Here is a 23,195-nt window from a genome sequence, read left to right as displayed (position 1 = left end):
ACCATCCTGGCTAACATGGTGAAACCCCGTCTCTACTAAAAATACAAAAAACTAGCCGGGCGAGGTGGCGGGCGCCTGTAGTCCCAGCTACTCGGGAGGCTGAGGCAGGAGAATGGCATAAACCCGGGAGGCAGAGCTTGCAGTGAGCCGAGATCCGGCCACTGCACTCCAGCCTGGGCGACAGAGCGAGACTCCGTCTCAAAAAAAAAAATAAATAAATAAATAAATGAACTTACCATTGACTCTTCCTTATCCTTAACCTTCACACCCAAGTCACTAAGTTCAGGTGATTTTATTCCAAAATGTGCCCCTCATTCTTCATTTCCAATGTCACTACCCATCTCATCTCTCTCACCTGGACTCTCCCCCTTATTTTATGCATAACTACACCAGTAAGTGGCAACCTGGGTGGCACATCAGAATCACCTGGGGAACTTTTAAAAATCCTAATGCTCAGGGCATACCCCAGACTAATTATATCAGAGTCTCTGGGGGTGGAACCCAGACACCAGCATTTTCTATAGGTCCCCATGTGATTCCAATATGCAGGCACATTTAAGAATTTTCCAGAATTGAAAACATGAGCTCACAGATTGAAAGTATATACCAAATACCAAGCAAAAAAAAAAACAAAAAACAAAAAACAAAAACAAATCTACAACTAGCCAAATCATAATGAAGCTGAAAAATATTAGAGGATAGAGAGAAAGTCATGCAAATATCCTAGAGTGAAAAGACAGATTATCTACAAAGGAAAGAAAATTACGGTAATGGCAGACTTATCTGTAACATTAGGTGACAGAAGACAATGAGTTAAAAATCTTCAAAGTGCTGAGGGAGGGAAAAAAACTATGAACCTATAATTCTACAGCCTGCCAAATTATTCTTCAAGAATGAAAAAGACCTTTTCAGACACACAAAGCTAAGACTCTACTATTCAGACCATCACTGGAAGAATTACAGAATATACCTCATTATAAAGGTAAGTGAGCCAACAGGAATACAGAAGTATTTATTGATATTAACCAAGTCTGGCTTCTGCCTGGAAAATACAAGATGTATGAAACATATGCATCATTGAGAGGTCCCAATGGTCTTAAAGAAGGTAAAACAGCTCAGTGCAAATAAATAAATTTTACATTAAAAGTTTTAGCAGGGCTCTGGCTAATTTGAATTGTTTTCTTGCACTTTTGTAGAATTTATCCCATTTTCAACTGTGCAAATTTCTATAACTTGAAATAATCAAAGAAAGCACTACCAATCTAGCAATGTTTAAAAAATGTTTCCCACTTTCTTTCAATGAAAAAAATAGGTTTTATACATTTATATATTTATCAAAATATCAAAACAATTTTGTTTTTTTGCTATAATTATCTTATTTTCTAGATGACCTGAAAATAATTTAAGAACACCAATGATAATCATTCAATCTCACCAATACTATATAGAGTTGACCCTTGAAAAACGTAGTCTTCAACTATGTGGGTCCACTAATAATGCAAATTTTCTTCCACCCCTGCAAAAGCAAGACCAACCCCTCCTCCGCCGCCTCCTCAGCCTACTACTCAAAGTGAAGACAGCATGAGTGAAGACCTTTATGATGGTCCACTTCCACTTAATGAAGAGTAAATACATTTTCTTTTCCTTAGCTTACATTATTGTAAGAATAGAGTATATAATATATATACCATACACAATATGTTGTTAATCAACTGTTTCTTATTGGGAAGGCTTCCGATCAAGAGTAGGCTATTAGTAGTTAAGTTTCGGAGGAGTCAAAAGTTATACATGGGATTTTCAACTATCTTGGGGAGTGGTGCCCCTAACTCCTGTTGTTCCAGGGTCAACTGTATTTAGTTTCCTTTCATAATTTCTTGGTAACTTCAACCACACATGTTAATTTCATTAGATTAATCCACAGTACCATATTCTAAGACTTACCACAAAGAAGAAACAGACTCTTAACCCAGATGATAATTACGTATTTAATACATGTTGCTTTCAACAGCAATTTTTAAGGTAAACACATCATAGATCTTATAACTTCTTAAAGATTTTATAGTGCTTACAAAGTTGATTCTAAAAAATATACCTTATTTGTTCTAAATGAATAACATTATCTGGAAGATATAATAATAAATTATAGTAGTATGTTTTCCACCACAATAGTTAAGATTGTGTACACATATTCAATATGAAATCCTCTTAGGATTTTCACACCTTCAGCCTGAAAACATAAAAGCAGATTAAAGTTTGGCATACAAGATCTCAGTCTGATAGCAATTGTTTTAAAACTCAAAATGTAAAAATATCTACTTGACATTCTAGGAAAGCATGGGCACATGCACAGACACATTCTCTCACTCACTCACTCCAACACACACATGCATGCACACATACACACACTCCAGAGTACTCAGAAGATCTTGCCCTTGTGGATCAGACAACTGCCATCAATTTCAAAAACTAATGGAAAAAATTTAGCTAAGAATATGTTTAAACCATACTTAAGAGGTGCTGGTTGCCATTAAGATCTTTAACATGCAGAGAATGCCATCTCAAAACATTCTTAAACAGACTTGAACTATTCACTAATGGACACACGAATACATAAGAAATTATGTACCCATCTACTCCCCAGACTGCATATAAGATGAAAAACTAGGCATTCCACTAACAACGAGTCATATGACTGAACCCAGCTAAAGCTACAGTGGTTTGCTTCATAGAACCCAATAGATGACAGAACCCAACAGAATTAGAAACCTCATTTTGATCTGTTTGGAGTTTCCTATATGCTCCATGTGCAAACGCAATGAGATTCTGTATTGCAGATGACAGCTAATACCACTCTGCACTTTTGTGGCACTGCAAGAGGTCACTGTATTTCCAAAACATGTATTTATTCTAATTAAATCCTCTAGTAGTCCTTACTTTTAATTATATATAGTGTTCCAAATTTAGAACCAAAACAATTTAATGCTGATAACCTCTTTTGCTTAGCATATGTACTTCCAGTAAGATCTGTCAAAACAGAAAATTACTCTTTGGGCTGTCTCCAGTAATGCAGGTTTCAAACCAGAAGTCCATTCTCACCCTGTATCAAAACATTCCAAACTCTATGAAACAGCATTAAATTAGAAACTAACCACAAATTAGGGCACTCATAACTCATACTGCTGTGATTAGAAACATAAAAAGGCACAACAGTAAGCTAAACAGAAAATACCAGCTCCCCATATGCTTTTTGTTTGTTTTTGGCTTTCTTATTTTATTTCACTAAGTTTACAAATTGTTCAAAGCATTCTTATACTCTGCATGACAGGAACAATATTTTGGCACATTAACATTGTGAAACAATGTGTGGCATGTTTAAAAAATTAATTTAAAAATTTCATCTATTAATCAACACTTTTTAATGTAGTACATCTATATCTTACAGTTATTTAAGTCAAATACGTAAAGGTTTGCAACTGATTTACAGATGAAGCAATCACAGATTGCAGTAATATGTGTGTGTATATGTGTATTTTATCCATATATACACACATGCCAATCAAGGGAAAAACTGCATCCTGGCAATTTTACAGTCTGAAGTTTTGTTGGTATATCTACCACTTCACATCCTTTTCATCTTGTTTTTTTGTACAAAAGATATTTTTTGCCTTCTTCATTCCTGATGAGATTTTTCTGCGATAACTTTACATTCATACTGCAAAAATTAAAAGGTTAAAAGGTTAACAGATGAAGATTTCTTTTGAATAACAGCTTCCAAATAAACTGAAAAGCTCTAAAAATGAACACTTTATTACTATGTGCCCATTTATTCCTCAAATAATCTGAGAGTTACATAATTACTATGATTAAATGACAAATGGGACAGGGAAAAAAATAATTCACCTTCTGGAAGTGAAAAAGCCACAGCCAAAAGCAGAAGAAAGATGAGATTTTTGCATTACAAGCAAATAGTGGCAGTATATGATTTAGAATTTAGATCAATCTTTTAATATGAAAGGAAGCAAAGTAGGTTTCTTTGAGTACTCAATAAGGCAAGTTAGCAAAGAACAGTTCACGAACTTAAGGACAGGGCTGTTGTGGTGAACTCAGATCACTGTATTTTCAAATCATTATATGATATAAAAGAAAAAATCTATTACATTAACAAAAGCTTCTAGTCAAAACAATATTTTTAAAGTACAGCTATAAAAATGTACACCCACAATTCAAAATAAAGGAAACCAATAGGGTAAGATAATTGGTTGGCTATTTTACCAAAAATACAGCAAAGTAAATCACTCAATTCTCCTAACCTGGCTAAAAAGGTAAAAGTGACAGCATTTATTCATAAAACTGCTGTGGCCTCTGAATGTCACTCCCTAACCCTTGCCATCTATGACTGGAATCATCAACAATGTCCTTTTCCTTCATGACTAAAATGATCAAACGTCTTGATTTGTTAGAGATGGTCCTAATTTATACTTATTGTAGCAACATACTTATTAATAGTGACCTTTTTAACTTTCAAAACTGTCCCTTTTTGATATAGTGGAAACCTGTATATTAGTTTTTTAAAAACCACTAATATCCCCCATATGGTCAATAAATCATATTGCCCTATCCATAACACATTTTGAGCTTTTTTCTCCAGTGGCTTCTCAACTTTTAAAACACCTGTGATTAAATTCTTCCAAATGATTTATTTCAATGGAAGTGCAAAAAATCAATCAAAGAATGTTGTCTTCACAAATTGCTTTCCCTTATAGGACTACCTTTTAGATAAAACTTGTCATACATCTCATTCAGAAAAGTGATTAATAAGCATCAGCTTACCATTGCCAGTTGTCGACCAATGTTTCCCATTGTTATGCCTCCAGCAAAAAATATACATGGTAACCAAGAACGAACATAGAGGAAATCTGGAGATGTATATCTAGAATAACAGACATGTCTTTAATACCCACAGAGGAACTGCAATGACACTTAAGATAATTACAATGAAAATAAACCACTCTGTAGATTAAACTGGCTAACCTCATTTCATAATCTCAATTCTGAAAGCAGTTAACATTTATTTATCTAGCAAACAAGCACCAAAATTTTAAGGATTAATACTTACTGATAAACACCATTATATACTAGTAATTGAGTGACCAGGGTTGCCAAGAAGGCGATTCCTACTCCAAGGCCAAAACCACTTCTAGATCTATCAAAAGTCCACCACAGTCCAATGGATAGTGCAGCCAGTGTGAGAGACAACTGTATGTTGTTATCAAAATCCACTTTCTGAGATCAGTGTTAAGAAGTCATCTTAAAACTTGTAACCAAATAATATCACCTGTTCATTTTTCTAAATAAGAGATGCATCTGTTGAGAAGGGAATTAATTGCTTCTAGCATCTGTTGAGAAGGGAATTAATTGCTTCTACTCAAGTACCTCAGTCTCTTAGTACAATGTATGAAGCTAGGTGAGATTAAAACTATCTCCAGTATTTACCCAATACCAGATACATAAAAGACATTAATCAATAGATCCTACCAACCTGTAACCCCTCCAAAAAATAAAAAATAAACAGTCTACATACATTCCCAATTATAAGCCATTATTTAAGAAATGCTTTCTTTGCTAAAAATAACTAGAAGCCTCAGAACACAAGTATCACTAAAAGAACACACTTTTGCAAAAAAGGAAACCAATATTACTTCTCCAGCAGGTTTAGAATTACTTGAGAATCATATAGGAACTTGAAAATAGAAGAGTTGACAGCTATTTAACAGGGTACCACATTCTCTCTATGATTTACTGACAGACACATTTTATAATAATGCAGTTCAGAAACAAGAGTACCAAGGACACAGTATCCCTTTCTATTATGTCAACTGTTCTAGTTTTAATTTGTTGAGGATAAAGCCTTGAAGTGAACATTATCTTACAACCTGCCAAGCTATTTTGGTGCCTGAGACTTTCTGGTATAGGACAGTTTGTTCAAATGATATTTTATTTTCATCACCTACTTAAGCATCTATTCACAAAAGTATGGCCCTTTTCTACACCAAAATCTCTGGGTAAAATGAAGCTTTACAGATTCAGTTTTCTCATCTCTTTGCTAGAGGATTACACTAAAGGAATTAATTTCAAGTGCCATTAAAAGGGCATTATCTATGTCCCAAAGGCCACCTCTTGGCTCTATAACCAGCTACTGGGGAAGGCAGGGGACGTTTTGGAGGAACACATATCACCAAACTGACCACGCTACAAGTACAGAGAAGTCCAAAAAAAAAAAAAAAAAAAATGCATACGAAGCCATTTCCCACTACCTTTAACACTCTGTTTTTCACCATTTCCCTACCCCTACCAAGCAACTATCCTAAACACCCAGTTTGCTTATTTCTCAGCATCTCAGGACTATTGTGGGCAACCCCTTCAAGGTCGTTTCTTGTTAAGGCTTGATTTAAAAGGAAATCTACAGTTCATATGGATATGCTTTCTGGAAAAGCTTTTCTTATTCTTTTGCTATCATTATACTTAAAGTTCAAAGAAAAGGTTTAGAGCTCTGATTTCCCTATGAAATAAACACTCATGTAAGGAGTGGAATTTGGTATTAAATGAGTTTCATGTTTGTTAACTAAACTCAATTAAAAGTCACAGCGAAGTAAGGAGGCTTCCAGAGTAAACAGATATATCAGTCTTAAAATAGTGCCATATGGGCTGGGCGCGGTGGCTCACGCCTGTAATCCCAGCACTTTGGGAGGCCGAGGCAGGCGGATCACGAGGTCAGGAGATCAAGACCATCCTGCTAACACGGTGAAACCCTGACTCTACTAAAAATAAAAAAAATTCGCCGGGTGTGGTGGCGGGCGCCTGTAGTCCCAGCTACTCGGGAGGCTGCCAGTTACTCGGGAGGATGAGGCAGGAGAATGGCGTAAACCCAGGAGGCAGAGCTTGCAGTGAGCCAAGATTGTGTCACTGCATTCCAGCCTGGGCGACAGAGCAAGCCTCCATCTCAAAAAATAAAAAAATAGTGCCATATGAGTTTGTAAAGTCTAAGTAACCTAATATTAGAAGTGTATGCTATAAATCTGGTAAACATTTTGGACTTTACTTAAAGGACAACAGGATATCTAAGATTGCTATATTTAAGTACTTCATTGAGAAAGAAATGTAAAGATTTTAAACTTAATAAGTTTTTAAAATTTCAGAAAGGCTATTAAGTATTTCATTGAGAAAGAAATGTAAAGATTTTAAACTTAATAAGTTTTTAAAAATTCAGAAAGGCTATTTAAATTTCTCTACAGAAAAACAAAAATCGAAGTGGAAATGTCTGAGAGAGAAGCATCTAATCCACCAGATAGAGAGGAACTGACAGTTTTGAGGCTTCTGTGTAGGCAAATGAGATGTTCCTAGACTTGAGTCAGGCTCTCTCGGGTCTGTTCTCAGCTCTAATGCAATGTCGCAGAATAAATGACTTAGTAAATTACCTAACCTCTCTAGCTTCCATTTGTCTTATTATCTTTACACACACACACAAAAAAAAAAAAGTGGAACTAGGTGATTTCTAAGTTCTCTTCTAGATATAATGGTATATGATCTTATCTTTTTAAGCCCTCCTGACCACTAGATTTTTTATAAAATCTTAAATCTCAAAAAGTTCACCAAAATAAACACGTGGAAATGTCCTCAATACAAAAGGAAATTAAAAATAATAAAAGCCACTGAGGGACTTCCAAATTCACAGAACTGCAACAGCCAGCACAACTGTGCAGAGGAAGGCAGAGATGTTTTCAGAATCTACAACCCTTCTCTTTTCCATGTTTTTTGCCCCCAAGCTTATCCACAACACCTCAGTACTTTCTGTGAAAGACACAGGGATCTACTTGACACACGACCCACCCTCTCTCTCCAGCTAGCTAACTCTGCCAGCCCTGAGTCCAGTGCAGAGTTGTAAGAGCAAACTTTTGGCAGCCTGGGTCACACTTACTGCTTTTCCAAGTACCCAAGGTTCCTGCCACGTTCACTGTCTAAACCACATCTCCTAGAAAAGACAGGAACAGCATTTCCTAGTTCCTCTTCTACCAAGGAAAGTCAGAGCGAATGAGGAGGAAGTAGAAGAGAGGAAATAAGGAGGATGACAGGAGAAAAACCTTATGAGGGCAAACATTTTTTTCTGGGCACAGAAGGTAGAAAGGGCAAGAGAAATAGGAGCTGCCTGGGACACTGTAAAAACACTCATTAACCACTAAATAAAATGTCTGAATCTTCAAACAATAAAACTTTAAAAATATGTACTGGGAAAGAAATTTATTTTTGACCAAGGTCTAAGTTGGTATTTCTACTTATGCCATTTACATGGTTTGTCAGTATTGATTAAAACCAATGCGTCTACCTTTAAAAAAAAAAAAAAGCTTCTTGGTCAGGTGCAGTGCGGTGGCTCAGGCCTGTAATCCCAGCACTTTCGGAGGCCGAGGCAGGCGGATCATGAGGTCAGGAGATCAAGACCATCCTGCCTAACATGGTGAAACCCCGTCTCTACTAAAAATACAAAAAATTAGCCGGGCATGGTGGCTGGCACCTGTAGTCCCAGCTACTCGGGAGGCTGAGGCCTGAGAATGGTGTGAACCCAGGAGGCGGGGCTTGCAGTGAGCCAAGATCGCGCTACTGCACTCCAGCCTGGGCAACAGAGGGAGACTCCGTCTCAAAAAAAAAAAAAAAAAGAAAAAGAAAAAAGAAAAACAAAAGACAAACAAAATAGCACCTGAAGCTACCACATGTCCTTATTAGCAATTATTAAAGAGAGGAAAAAACTCTTCTGAAAATGTACCTGTTCCATTTTTGGATTAACTACACAGAAGTAATTAAGTAACCAAATTTAAGAAAACAGGTAAATATTTTAAATTTGCAAAGTTTCTAAGTGATATTGAAAAATACGAATTGAAATGAAAGGCTATACCCCACTTTGTAATTGCACAGTTGCTACACTGATGTTTCAACAATATGGTTCACATTCTTCTTCTGACTAAGTGGGCATATCACAATTTGACAACAGTGAAGTTGTAAGGAGCTGTTTAACCTTTGGTTTATTGGAAGCTTTGTTATCATGCATTTCATTACAGAGTAAAGGATACAGCACTGGCATGATTTATACCAACAAAGACTGCTACACACCGCATTACACTGGACCACTCTCTTTTAAATTTATGTGGTTCTCCTAGATGTCTGTCAATGCAGGGATATAATAACCCAATCACAGCTGTGGGGAAAAAAGAAAAAAATTAAGTTATCTCCAATGTTGTACTGGCAACACTTAAGCTAAAAGAATCACTACAACCACCACAAGCATTTTAAAGATTCTTAAAAAACAAACAAACAAGTTATTTCATATCAATCACTGATATTTTTTAACTTACCTTCCAAAAGAAATGAAATGAGGATAACACCAATGAAGAAAGTATTGCAAATGATTACAACAACATTCTAAATTATAATAAACAAAACACTCTTCAAATATATGATTCATAATTTAGCAGACTGGACTAGATGATTCATGCTACTTTTCTGCTACTGATACCTATGAGACCTGAAAAGTATCAAACCAGTTAGCAGTTAAGAAATGTTCTCTCTAAACTCCAAACCATAAAATAGGTATTACATGCCACAAATCTAAAGAAAATCTAGAAGCATAAAAGTATACAACAAGCTCATCATACACACAATGTTCTGATGGTTCTGGCTGGCCTCTTACGTAGATCAGTCTCACCCCTACCAGCTTCCCATCTTAGTCTTCCGCATCTAGCGCCTTTTACTGACACTCCTTTCCACTCTAGCCCTTTAATGAGGCTGTAGGTCATATTGTCAAAGCAGGAAAACTCACAACAGAAATCTACAGGTAGACTCATTCTGCACATAGAAACAATGGAGGAAACAAGGTGTACAGGTATTTAAAATTTTCAGTTAAATTTTAAATGCACTGTTAGAAGAAGAAATCATCTTAGTACTTCCCTTAGTTCTGGAAAGAACACCTTGAATGCTGTGTCATTAATTATATATAACTGTATATAAAATGTCAATGATTGGGTCCCAAAATATTCTCTCCCTTTCTTAAATATTTCTCAAACCTCAACATTTTATTCATTTAGTGGGAAAGAATTTTAAATGCTAAATTAGTTATTAAAAAGAATATTTAATGAAAACATTCTAATCTTCCTAAAAACAGGATGATTATGTTGTGCCATTCTGGCAATAAAGACACTACTGTCACATCAGTTGAAAAGCATGTTTAAAATATCCAGTACCACTCAAGAGGAATCATGAAATTACGATGCCAAAATCTAAGTGCCTGAGGGACAAGAGGCCCTCCCCTTACACAATATTAGCCAGCTATATCTCACAGGCAATGCATTCACTCTTCGAAGAAAAACAGAAACCAATTAGTATCAAAAATCACAGGCTAGCAGATCAATGGTGCAGCATTTGAAAAAGGCTGTGTGACCAGCCTTCTATCTCAAGATGAGATGCTGCAATACTGTATGCATTTTCTAGTCCACAACTCTTTTAAGTTAGGCATTTGCTGAGTATAGATGGCTCATAGAACATTAAGAGATTAAGAACTATCTCGGCAATGCAGAGCTCCAATAACGATTTGTAAGTCTAGAAGTTTCACACTATATTCCTATTTAAAAGACTGCTCCAAAATTCCGAGATTTAACTGACAGGATTTTTAAATTTCTATACAGATAAAACGGCAACAAGCATCCCTAACAGTTCAAATGTAACTAAACAAATATCACCTTTTTTTCTCAAGGGTTCATAAAACTAACAGCTCATTTGTCACCCCGGTCCCCCCACGATATATATCCTCCCTTTGCCTGTTGCTGAGTAAAGTCAACTAAGAGCAGACATTCCAAGTCAATTTTCCTGAGCAACTGATGCCACAGGTAAAGAATTATTACATAGAGAATACTGACATGTGTGTGCCAAGATATAAATAAGTAAAATTGACTATATTTTTATGCATGTGATGTCAGACTTGCAAGTGAGAGACAATTGAGGAGAGAAAGCAAAAACACAAAAAGAAATTTAAACTGCCACACTGCCAACCCTGGGATTTGCCAATAAAAATCAAATCCATTGAGTATGCATGGTTCTCAGCTGCTCACTGAAGAGGGAGAATTCAAAGAAGCTTGTCACTTCCCATTAAATGTCTTCTTTCTTTCCCTTAAATAAAGGCATGGCAGAGTCTGATAGCAATACATGCAATACTGTGAGGTTCCACTGTTTGAGAGCTCGACAGAATATGTCTGGGCCTCTTTTCCTCTTCCTGTACTGTTTTTTTCAAAAAAAAAAAAAAAAAACAACAACAAGAAAGACTGTTAAAATCATGGCTGTGCAAAATCATATGCAAACACAGTCCTGCTTATAAATCAAATGGTTCTCTGATGCAAAAATCACATTACTTGTGATATCTTTAAGTTATTTCCCAGTAACTAGTTACAGTCTACCAAAGCCAAACACTAAAGAAGTTTGTAAAACCTCAGTAGTAAGTCATCACTTTTTTATGGGAGCGTGCTTAATGCAGGGAGGCGCTAAAAGGAACAGAGTCAAAGCCAGACATTTTGTAAGAAAACAGGAACTGAATAAACGAAAACACTCCATGAGGTATACTTCGATGGAAAACTACAAGATAATATTTTCCTTCAACAAATACTTAAGCCCTGACAATATGTCTGGTTCTTGGTATTTGCTGGAGATTTAAAAAGGCAAGGCCAGGTGTGGTGGCTCACACCTGTAATCCCAGCACTTTGGGAGGCCGAGGCAGGCGAATCACAAGGTCAGGAGTTTGAGTCCAGCCTGGCCAACATGGTGAAACCCTGTTTCCACTAAAAATACAAAAAAAAAAAAAAAAAAAATAGCTGGGCGTAGTGGCGGGCGCCTGTAATCCCAGCTACTTGGAAGGCTGAGGCAGGAGAATTGCTTGAAGCCAGGAGGTGGAGGTGGCAGTGAGCCAAGATGGTGCCACTGCACTCCAGTCCAGGTGACAGAGTGAGACTCTGTCTAAAAAAAAAAAAGGCAAAAGAGTAAGATATGATTCCAGTTGCAAAGTGACCATAGAAACAAAACAATTAAATACAATCCTGCATTAAGTACAGCTGACAGGACAGAGGGGTCCCAGGCTTCTCTTTGCCTGTGCTGCAGGAAGGCAAGGTGCTGGGCTGTCAGAAAAGCTTCACAGAAAGAGATGACACTTTAGGCAGGAGCATTCAGCAGTAAATGGCGCAGAAACAGTGCTCTCATTAAAGGGAGGTGACTGAGGACAATCATGGACAACTGGAAACTGCTGGTATTACAAGGAAGCTGTAAGCTTCAGACACAAAGGGAGCTGCAGAGTCCAGAAAGACTCTGAAGAAGATAAAAGCAGGCAAGGGCCATATTATAAAGCCTTTACCCTGTAGACAATGGGCAATCAGGAAAACAATGTCATCACTGTTGTACCCAGACAGAGGCCATCTTCTTAGTAGTGAGGGTACCACACAAGGGGGCTGAGAAACGGGTGGGTGCAAAACTAGAGGCAGGAAGAGAAAAGACTCAAGACTCCAAGCACAGCCATTGAGGGATGGATGGACGAAGAAAGAGACAGAGTAAAGATGTAAAACTTGGAAACTGGATGTAGAAAAGGAGACAAAGCAAGAAATCTTACAAGGTTCTACAGGAATGGGGCAATGGACTGTAAAACTAAACAGGAAAGATTTTTCTTTTCTTTTTACATTAGATATTATTTTCGTACGTTTGGACACAACCAGGCTACTTGTGATTTTTGAGGCAACTTCTCTACTTATTTTATCCACATGAGTTGTCTTTTTCTATTTATTCTTTAGAAAGATTTCTTTGTGGCCCTCAATAACGCTGAAAATATTTCTAATTCCAATTCTGGTACATGGCATACATAAGGAAGTTAACTTGTAACATCAGCATTATCAAACTAAAAATATGGAATTAAGAAAAAAAGTCATCAAAATTAGTTTACCAAAGTTCTCTATTAGTTGTCCCTCCAGAAGCACCACTAGCAAATTTTCCAGGATTGTGCTATAGAGAAAGGTGGCAAATAACCAGGAGTACTTTCTACACAAAGAAGATGGTGATTCTGGAGCCCCTCCAAAAGGTAGCTGCTCGATCTCTGAATGTTAGTTGAACAGGAAAATCAAAGGATTATCAGTTTTTCTGACTTAAGATGGTAAGACCCTAGAGAGGTCTTGAAAATCCACACCAACACACATACACAAAAACATATGCATATTACATATACACACAAACTCAAACACACTATGTTTCTTAAATCATTTACTTCTTTTCCCATGATACTTTCCCTAAAATAATGATGCAGGGGATAGCAGAGCAGAGGTTTTGCAAGAATCCATTTTCCATCTCTGGTAACTTGCACAAATCTGGTATCTTTCACTCTCATCTACGAAACACCATGACTTAACGAACAAAATTGGTAGCAGAATTCGCTGGAATCTAGATTTCCTAATGCCTCTCTTTCTTTTGCCCAAGTACCTCATGGTACAAACTGCTTTCAGAAGAGATACTTAAGCAAGAAATGTAAACGCAAATTCCCCAAATGAAAAGGTATGAGGTTAAGTTCGTAAGTGTGACAAACCTAGTGGCTGGAAATAGGAAGGAAAGTAGCAGCTGAACTGTGGTATTAGCATTAGAAATTTTCCTTTCTAAAATGTAACTTTATGGCAAAAGTGCTGACATTACAGGGCAGAAGGACCAGAAGGACACTATGCAGCCCTGTTACTCGTCATAGTGGAGGTACAATGAAACCTCAGTTAAGTTCTCCTGCCCCAGCCCAAATGCACAACAGATGCCAGGGAATTCCATCTAGGTCTGGCACTCAGTCTGGAGGCTTGAAAAGAGGCATCCTGAGTAGGGGAAAGTTTGAGTAGCTTCCTTTTCCCTTCCCTAACATGTGACATGTGGGCCCAGTCACACCACTCACTGGCTCTGGGACGCTGGGCTCACTGGTTTTCTTTCTTCATCTCAGTGAGTGTCCTCATCCCCCCCAAACAGGCACAAAACCAAACATCTCTCTCCCAAAGTTGCTCTACAGAACCCTGGGATTACAGGATGTACCTAGCACATTAGCAGACATTCACTAAGCAACAGTTTCCCTTCTCTGACCTTCCCTTTGTTCTCTCCTGAAAATACATGTATGTTCTTCCATGTCCCACAAAGCTTCTACTGGCAGCCAGACTACAGCATAGAAGAAAAGAAACAAAGAACTAGAAAAGTTGTTGAGAAAACGTTTTCTCTTCTGAATTTAAATGAAAGAAAAATGTGTGAGGACCCGTACATACAGCAGAGAGTGATACAATTTAATTTGTTTTTTATTTGGACTATTTTGCTTTTTCACTTGGAGAATGACAACCCTGGGGAAATTAAGAATCACTGCCTTCATGACTTCACTTTTAATGTGAACCCCATAATAGTGAGACATCAGTATATAAGCACTAAAGCCTCACTACAACAGTGCCCCTCTAACCGTGCAACCGGATTCTATAATTGTCCAGTAAGTTTCACAAGGCCATTCTAACACTTCTCTAAAGTGCAACCTCACCCTTCAAACTCACCCTTCAACCTCCAGCTTTTGGATGGAAGCCAAGAAGGACACATATTATGTTGCAAGATATTCACTCATATATGTTAAGTATGAGACACTAAATGGGTATTTAAAAAAGCAATTTTCTCCTTCAATCAGAATCATCTTCTACCACATGATTATGGCTTCCTTCTATTATTATTAAAAACAGTATTAATCTATTGGTCTTGGTCATTAGAAAACACCAAAGAGCTATCCACTGTGGATGTATGGCTTCAATAAAGTATTGTGAAATGCTCTACTCTATGCATTACACATTGCCCACCACCAAAAAAAAAAAATCTAAAGTAACTAATAGGATAATAATTTTATGCAAAGAGTCTACCTTATAGATCTCTTTAAATATTTCTTATTCTTAAGGTACTTACAAAAATAAGATACCAAGGAAAAAGGCATTTACAAAAATCTAAAAAAATACAACATGAAGCTTTAAACTTGAATTATTCAAGTTTTCAAGTTTTTATTACTTCAAAAACAAGACCACAACACACGCATCAAACCCTTAAAACCAGATGGTGGTGCTCGTCCTCAAAATAACTTAAAATAACACTTAGATGAAATGGGTTGAAGAAAGAACAAAATTAAAGGGTTAAATGCTTCATCCCTAAGGGAAACAGGATTGTTTTTTAGAAGTAAATGTTAAAAGTTTACAGGACAGATAGAAATGAGACAGAAAGGAGTACATACTTTATGAGTTCATTTATAGTGCGTTCTAGAACCCAGAGAAATAATTTATGGCAACAGAAAGCAGATCAGTGGTAGCCTGAGGCTGGGTTGGGGAATGGACCACAAGAGGACACGAGAGACTCTGGAGGGTGATGGAAATGTTCCACAGCTGGATTGGCAGTGGCCACGTGACTGTACGCATTTACCTAAACACATCAAGTTGTTCAATTCAAACAGGTCCAGTGTATTATATCTAAATTGTATCTCAATAAATATATTTTCTTTTTAAAAAAGGTTTATTGCTCAGACAACATCCATACTCATTTACCCTATTTCCTTTCTAAGCATTACAGAAACATCCTACACATACCTGAAGCCGTGCCACAGCATGGGGGTACCCACCATGCAGACGAAAAGATGCTTGCAATCACATCAGGTGGAAAGAGCGTCACATTTCTCTGAATCTGAAGTAAGTTTAACACCAATGCAAGAAATACTCCAATAAAAAATAGCACTACTCCTCGAATCATCAAGTTCACACTCTGGCTAGTGACAGATGAGATATATGGGCCACATTTTTTGGGCCCAGGTGACTCTGTCTCTCCTTCCGCCATGGTTTCATAGGTTCAGTAAGCTGTTAAAAAAAAAAAAAAAAAAAAAGGAAAGGCTTCCCAGCTGAAAAGCTCAAGTGTCTGTGAATCAAAGACTGATGCTTCAACAGTACCACCACATCTTGTCCTAAAGTAGGACCTACCAGAAATCCTGAAAGAGATAAGAAAAAAGAAATTAATGTGCATCTAATACATGATTATTGTAATTTTACTGATTTCAATACTAGTTCATTTAAATGGACAAATGAGAAAATGACAAGCTTGTATACTAATTTATTCAAATTATTAACATTTATTGAATAAGAAAAAGTTTCAAAAGTATTTTTATATGCAACATGTAATAAAAAATAAAGTACTATCGTTACATTTACTAGGACAGAAAAAGTGACCTAAGAGACCTAAAGGTTAGAATCATAGTAGAAACAGCTTGCTCTATCTCTGAGAAAAGCAGAACAGGTAATCTGACACTTCCACTAGAATCGGGAGGGTAAAACCCTGCTCTCTGTTCTCTTCTCCCTAAATCTCTAAGCCTATCAGTACAATAGTGTATTTTATATTTTACAGGTAAGCGTATTCTGACTGAAGACACTGTATTTTTTGCAATAAAATAAGGCACGAGGACAACCTCCATAGAAGGACAAAATAACCTGTTTTAATGTTTATTGCTTATATATTTGGTTATCCGCACAAAAACATTCTACAAAACCAGGCCACCATGCACACACCTACATATACACCAACCACAGAAACCAGACCTGATTCACTCTCCCCAGGGGCACAACGGTATCCCACCCCTGCCTCAACAGTCTGCCCTTGTTGCAATCACAGAAGGGACTATAAGAAAGCTGGAGGACAAACAAAAGAAAGGAAGTGAAGAAAATGAAGAACAATCTAATGGCTAGATTCTAATGAGTTTTATCCACTTGGTTCCTGACTTCTAAAACCTAAAACTTTGCTACTACAATCAGTCTAGGTATTTGTTCATTCCTCTGACCAAAGTGATCTTTCCTTTTGGGGCATTCTATGTGCTGTTTTAAGCACCTGACATGTGGTAATTAATTTAATCCTCACAATAACCTTCAGAGGTTAAGTGCAATTATTATGTACATTTTATAGGTGACGCAAAAAAGCAAAGAAAGGTTAAGTCACTTGACCTAGTGCACACCTCCAGTAAGAGACCAAGCTGGGATTCAAAAGTATGCAGTCTGACTCGAAAGCCTTCATTCTTACCATAATGTTCAGTCTCCCAAACTGTCACATATTCGATGTGTTTTCTATGAATGCTAACAGTTTTTAAATGGGAAAAAATACTACACAGGTAATTTACTTTTACTCCATCCAACAATGTATCTTCGGCACTTTCATAAGTCGGTACAGAAATAATATTTCCTTTAATCCAAAAGCAGTTTATTTTAAAAAGTGTAGCACTTAGAATGACTACTTTGTAATTATAGGTATAGTTGCTTTATGGATTGTAAACATTTCATGAAGGTCTTATTTATGATTATATTAATATCACTGTGCCTATGCACCCAGAAAAGTTCCTGCTTAGCCCACAGTGGGAGCTCCACATAATCATATTTGCTTAAACTGGGTTAACTCTTTCTGAATCAAACCATTTAGGGTAAAGTAGGCCTTTATGAGAGCAAACCTAGCTCCTAATCATCACTTAAAATATATACATTTCCTCTGAGTTTTCCAGTCTCAAACAACCTTTGAAAGAATTTTGGAACAAAGCCCTCATGTAAACTGCAGAGAATGGGGCTGAATTACAAAAAAAAACGAGTATGAAAATGAGAATATTTGTAAGTATTAGTAACCTCCACAGCCTATCAGTTCCATGTGATAAACACTTAGACAACAGGCCTGGGGCTGTGCCACATCAAAGCTGTGTGTTCAACATTCAAGAGGAAATTCTGTTCCCAGGCTAGTAGTCCTCACTGACCTACTTAGTCTATAAAGTAATTGAACTCTATGGCTTAAGGGACTGAAAAAACTAACCCACAGTGTAGCTAATTCATGGGAAAACATATTCTAAATACCAACTGAAAATGCCCAGAAACATCTCCTCCTGACCTGGTCCTGCAGAGCATTCCTTGCTGTGGAATCCAGGCATATGAGCATGCCATGCATGCTGGTTGCTTTTAGCAAGGTTCAGTACTGTCCTTTATCATCATCATCATCATCATCTGGTTGCTTTTGGCAAGGTTCAGTAGCTACAGAACTCTCCATCATCATCATCACCTGGTTGCTTTTGGCAAGGTTCAGTAGCTACAGAACTCTCCTTCATCATTATCATCATCATCATCATCATCATCATCTGGTTGCTTTTGGCAAGGTTCAGTAGCTACAGAACTATCCATCATCATCATCATCATCACCTGGTTGCTCTTGTCAAGGTTCAGTAGCTACAGAACTATCCATCATCATCATCATCATCATCATCATCATCATCATCACCTGGTTGCTTCTGGCAAGGTTCAGTAGCTACAGAACTCTCCATCTTCATCATCATCATCATCATTCTTTATAGGGCACCCATTTATGGAGGGCCTAGTCCATGCCAGACATATAGTAACTCTACTCTTTAAAACAATCACAAAGGTAGGAATTATCATCCTCATTTTACAGATGAGGCTACCAAGTCAAAGAGATTCAGCAATTTGCTTATGGTCATGTGACATGCAGTACCAAAACTGAAATTTCACTTCAGGTCTAATTGACTCCGAAGCTCATCCTCTTGCCTCTATACCTTGAATTCCATTCCATCTCAACTGCTCAGACTTCTTTTTCGGCACATGGTTCTATATAAAGGTGTTTGGTTACTGAAAAGATGGTTAGATGTTGAAATACCATCTCAACTATAATACACTCTAAGGTAGTAAGCCAAAATAAGTAAGTGACTATACAATTGCACGAAGACGATGCGAATAAATGCACAATCGCCTTGAAATTTTCTTTAAAAGTACTAGATCAAGGTGTAAAAATATGTTTTAAAGTAAAAAGAAAAAATAGCAAACTAACACTCTGTATGAGAACAAGTTGACTCTTTACTTCCTCAAATCCCAGTAGACATAGCACACTGCCCTCATGTGCTGCTAACAGTAGCTAGAAGATGGGCATACTTTCTGAGTAACCCACATTGAGATAGTATATCATTTGTTTCTGTTTGTGATTTTTCCAAAAGGGAATTAATGGAAAGGGGTATTTTATGTGTAACAGTATGTTTAAAAAGGAAAACAACTTCAGTTTAAAAAAGCTATTTCAGTCATGCTAGTCCCCATCTCACACTCACCAGCATTTGTCAAAGGGCACTGGCATTTTAGGCAGGACAATTCTTTGCTGTATGAGACTGTTCTAAGCATTGTAAAACATTTAGCATCCCTGGCTCCCACCCACTAAATGCCCCCTCCCCGATTTGTGATAACCAAAATTGTCACCACAATGAGAGCCACTGATTGCTAGATACTTCATTCTATTTCAAGACAGCTGGAGACTTTGTTTATTTACATTTTCTACCACAGCTGTTTATTTAACCTTTCCTGGCAGAGCTTGTTCAGTTTCCTACTTTGCCCCAAAAGTTCTCCTTAAAAATAACACATTTGTTTGATGTTTATTTGAATGAGATTCAAAAAGCTAATTTTGTAACTACATCATAATACAATAGTATATAATTACTGGTGACAAAAAGTAAAAGCTTTAAGAAATAGCAGGGAACTGGGAGATCATCTATTCCAACGGGTATGAGACCCCCATGCAAAACAAAGCAAAAAAGTTGTGTATATATGCATTTTTTTCTGGGACGAAAGTTCCATAATTATTATCAAGTACTCAAAAAAGTCCATGATCCAAAGTAAAGAATCAGTAATCTAACAGTTCTCTCACTCTACTAGCAAGGCCAATGACAAGCAAAGTGGTCAACTGGAGTAACAAGATTAAGACAGTACCATCAGTTCTTATTACCACAAACATGCATAGTGAATGCCCGAAAATGACCAGACTCATCAAAGGGATAGAGGCTTCCACAAAACCATTTCACCCCCTACCATGCAACAATGAAATTCCTTTAAAAGGATGTTTATGATACCAGTTGCACACTAGAGGAGTGGGTTATTTTCAAGGGAAAGTAAGCTCCCTTCGTTTATTTTGAAGTTTTTCTGATTATGTACTGATACCATTTTCTTAAAACAAAGTGGTTCTATATCTTTAAATATTAGTCTTACATTAATGATAAACTTGAGGTTCCAAAATTTTTTTTAAAATCTATATTTGAAAAATTTAGATTACTTGACAAATAATTGGCTGACCAGGGAAGAAGTCTCTGGTATAAAGGTACTGTTTAAAGGACAATATCTCCATAGATTCTCGAAAACAATCCTGGTAAATAGGCAGGTGCTGTTAGTTCCCATATTACGAAATAAAATAGGTTAAGTAACTTTCTAAGATCACAGAACTGTTACCAGGTAGCACCAGGACTAGGCCCACCCACTCTGACCCCATGTCTAGAGTTCTTTCTGCTTCACCACATTGCTTCCATTCACAAACATGGTACAAAACAATTTAAGTGCCACACAAGAAACTGTTTTTAAAATCATGTTGGTAAACTACCAAATACCAAAATAATGTTTTCAACAATTCACAAAGAAAAACTTTCCACTAAACTTGAAAAATTCTACTTTGAGCCCTGGCCTAAAATTTCTGGAAAGTACAATACTAAACAGAAAGAAAAACAGTTCAAATAATTTGCATAGATCAGTGATGAATCATCAATACTGGAAAAACATTAATCCAGGTGTATGGCTGCCTACTAATGGATTGATATTATTACTTTTAGGTTAAAAAAAGAGTTATAAGTGATTATGAGCTTTGTGAATAAAAATCAAAGTTCATGTTGGCCACTGAAACAACTTAGAGGCAACAAGCGTTTGAAAACAAACACACATACAAAATATTCCAGTAACCTTAAGAACCTGTTGCATTGCAACAACTGCAACACCCCCTAAAACCAAATGACAAGACCATTCTTCTTCCAATGATTAGCAGTAAAAGAAATATTTTTACTCCCTCCGATAACCCTGTCTCTTCGGGTGCTTAGGTCACATAAGCTACTAAACAATAAAGTGGAATTACTACCTCACATATTTTTCATCATATGCTCTCTTAATTAGAATACCATTCTTGAAATAGGATAAGCACTAACATTAGAAAAAAACATAGTTAAATCAATGAAACAGTTTAATTCTCCCTAAATAAAAACACATCTACATGTATCATGGGCTAAAAACGTTAAAAATTTCTAGGAAGAAAAGAAATATTTGCCTTAGAAACACTGCAACTCTTTCCTCTCAACATTAAAACCCAAACACAGAAACCAGTAAGCTAGTTGCATTCACAGTCTCTTACAGCTTTTAAATGTCACATCTCAGTGCCTAAAAAAGTTACTCCATCGTTTTAAGTTTCTGAACTAAGAAAACTGTCTTTAAACTACTGAACTGCATTTTATCCTTTCCTTTCCCTGTGACCATCTGCAAAAGCAACAGTTGTCAGTTAAACAGAATCAACCTCTTTCCCAAAGGTACATGATTCACAGCCTGGTCACTGGATAGCAGACATGAACCGATAACTGTGACATAACACAATGATAAAACACAGTACTGAGCAAGAGAAAACAGGAAGGGTACACGTCTAATTTCCGTTTTCTTTGGGGCCCCCATTAGTAGCATTCCCTTCATCTACCTTCATTCAGTGGTTCACTATCAGGGCCAAATCCAGAAGTTACAAAACACCATCTAGCTACTGTTTGGCTGCTTTTATTTTTTCTGCACCAGGACTGGAGCACGCATTCCCCTGCAGTCCTCAGCTTCACCGCAATACTGATACCAAACAGTTTCAGCGGCCCAGCTGCCAAGCCTAACCATTCGTTTTTAAAGCAGTTCTTCATCAATCCTACAAAACAGCAAGTTCTTCATGGTATATTTTCCTAGAGTATCTAGCTAATATCATACTTTTAACAACTTTTTCCAACGTTAACTGGACACGGTGTTAGCACCATTGCTCGCGCCCACTCCCATAATCCACACTGCTTTCCTTCTCCATATTGCCAATCCCCACTAAACAACCGTAAAATCCAGTAACTATCATCAAATCCACTTCCAGGCCCTGGCAAGAATTCTTTGGCTTTACCGAAACACCTATTCCATAGGTAACCAATTCCAGTCCAAAATGCCAGAGTCCTACTCCTCAACCCAATGCCCTATCTTTTGAATGGATTATAACCTGTCTTCTTTGGATCCAACCCCGGCCCAAACCTGAGTCTTCTCTCCCAAGTTACAAGCCCCCAAGTCCTGGCAGCTCTATGCTTGACAGCTCGCTGACCTCCACCTCATCAGACCTCTGGCTCGCCCTTCCCGCCGTCCTCCAGACTTCTTCCCGCTCAGACACTCATCCACTGCCCGAGGAGCCTGGACGCCTCCTATGACCCCACCCCGATCCCGCAGTCCCCTTCTGGACCTCGCGGACCCATCTCAGGTAAGCGGAGCCTCTTGCCCTGCAGGCCCATCAGTGGTCCTGGCTCCCCGCACCTGCCACCAGGGTTCCCAGGCTGCAACAACACAAGTAGTTCTTCTTCCCGAGGGCCACCCTCCTCCTCAGGCCGCTCTCCTCAGCACCACGTCACCCGCGCTTCGCCGGGAGACCCCCTACTCACCCCCGCCTCCGCCATCTTCTGGGACCAGCCCCCGTACCCCCCACCGCCTCTTCCTCCTCCACTCCCACAACTCCGCCCGAGCTCCACTGCGCCTGTGCGGCCAACGAGGCCGCGCGCAGGCGATCGGGGCAAAAGAGCTTCCGGTTCCTGCTGTCAATAAAGGGTGGACCTGCGAGCCGGGGCAAAAGGGCTTCCGGTCTGCGGGAGACTGGAGGCTAGCGGTGGGCGTGGACCGTCGAGGTGACTGGCGGCTGTCGGATCAGCTGTTGTTTGCTGACCAGGCAGCCGTGGGTAATGACGGATGCCCAGACCCTGTGGGCGGAGTAAAGGAATCATGCACTGATACACGCACACTCACCGAGAGGCGCGGCCGTCTGCGTGCCCCTCATCTCGTAGCCGAGAGGAGCGCGCTCCGGGGCAGGCCTCCGAGTACTTCCCGCAGAGGACCGGGCTTTATACTGCTCCTTTTCCTCCCCTAGTAAGTCATAACTTAATTTGGGAGAAGAGCATAGTTATTTGTCTCTCGTCTCCATGCTACAGCACTTTATGTGCTTTTCAT

General features: G+C 38.1%; 1 protein-coding gene across 6 annotated transcripts; it reads right to left on the bottom strand.

Annotated features, from left to right (window-relative positions):
• Positions 1-996: 996 nt before the first annotated feature.
• On the bottom strand, positions 997-22,760 carry LOC112617169 (insulin-induced gene 2 protein). Of its 6 annotated transcripts, none has more exons than XM_025373925.1 (6): positions 22,637-22,754; positions 16,074-16,081; positions 9,120-9,244; positions 5,117-5,283; positions 4,831-4,930; positions 997-3,712 (listed from the first exon to the last, which is right to left on the bottom strand). In XM_025373925.1, exons 3-6 carry the CDS (start codon positions 9,162-9,164, stop codon positions 3,671-3,673), a joined length of 354 nt encoding a protein of 117 aa, XP_025229710.1. In that variant the 5' UTR covers positions 9,165-9,244; positions 16,074-16,081; positions 22,637-22,754; the 3' UTR covers positions 997-3,670. The 6 variants fall into 6 exon arrangements, with proteins under 6 accessions (XP_025229710.1, XP_025229709.1, XP_025229712.1 ...); XM_025373924.1 differs by lacking the exon at positions 22,637-22,754 and adding an exon at positions 22,512-22,628 and having other exon boundaries at positions 15,690-16,081; XM_025373927.1 differs by lacking the exon at positions 22,637-22,754 and adding an exon at positions 22,512-22,628.
• Positions 22,761-23,195: the final 435 nt, after the last annotated feature.

Source organism: Theropithecus gelada, unplaced genomic scaffold, assembly GCF_003255815.1.
Source record: "Theropithecus gelada isolate Dixy unplaced genomic scaffold, Tgel_1.0 HiC_scaffold_15884, whole genome shotgun sequence".
NCBI lineage: Eukaryota > Metazoa > Chordata > Mammalia > Primates > Cercopithecidae > Theropithecus > Theropithecus gelada.
Note: the sequence above shows the minus strand (reverse complement) of the source record. Positions and strands in the feature narration are given on the sequence as shown.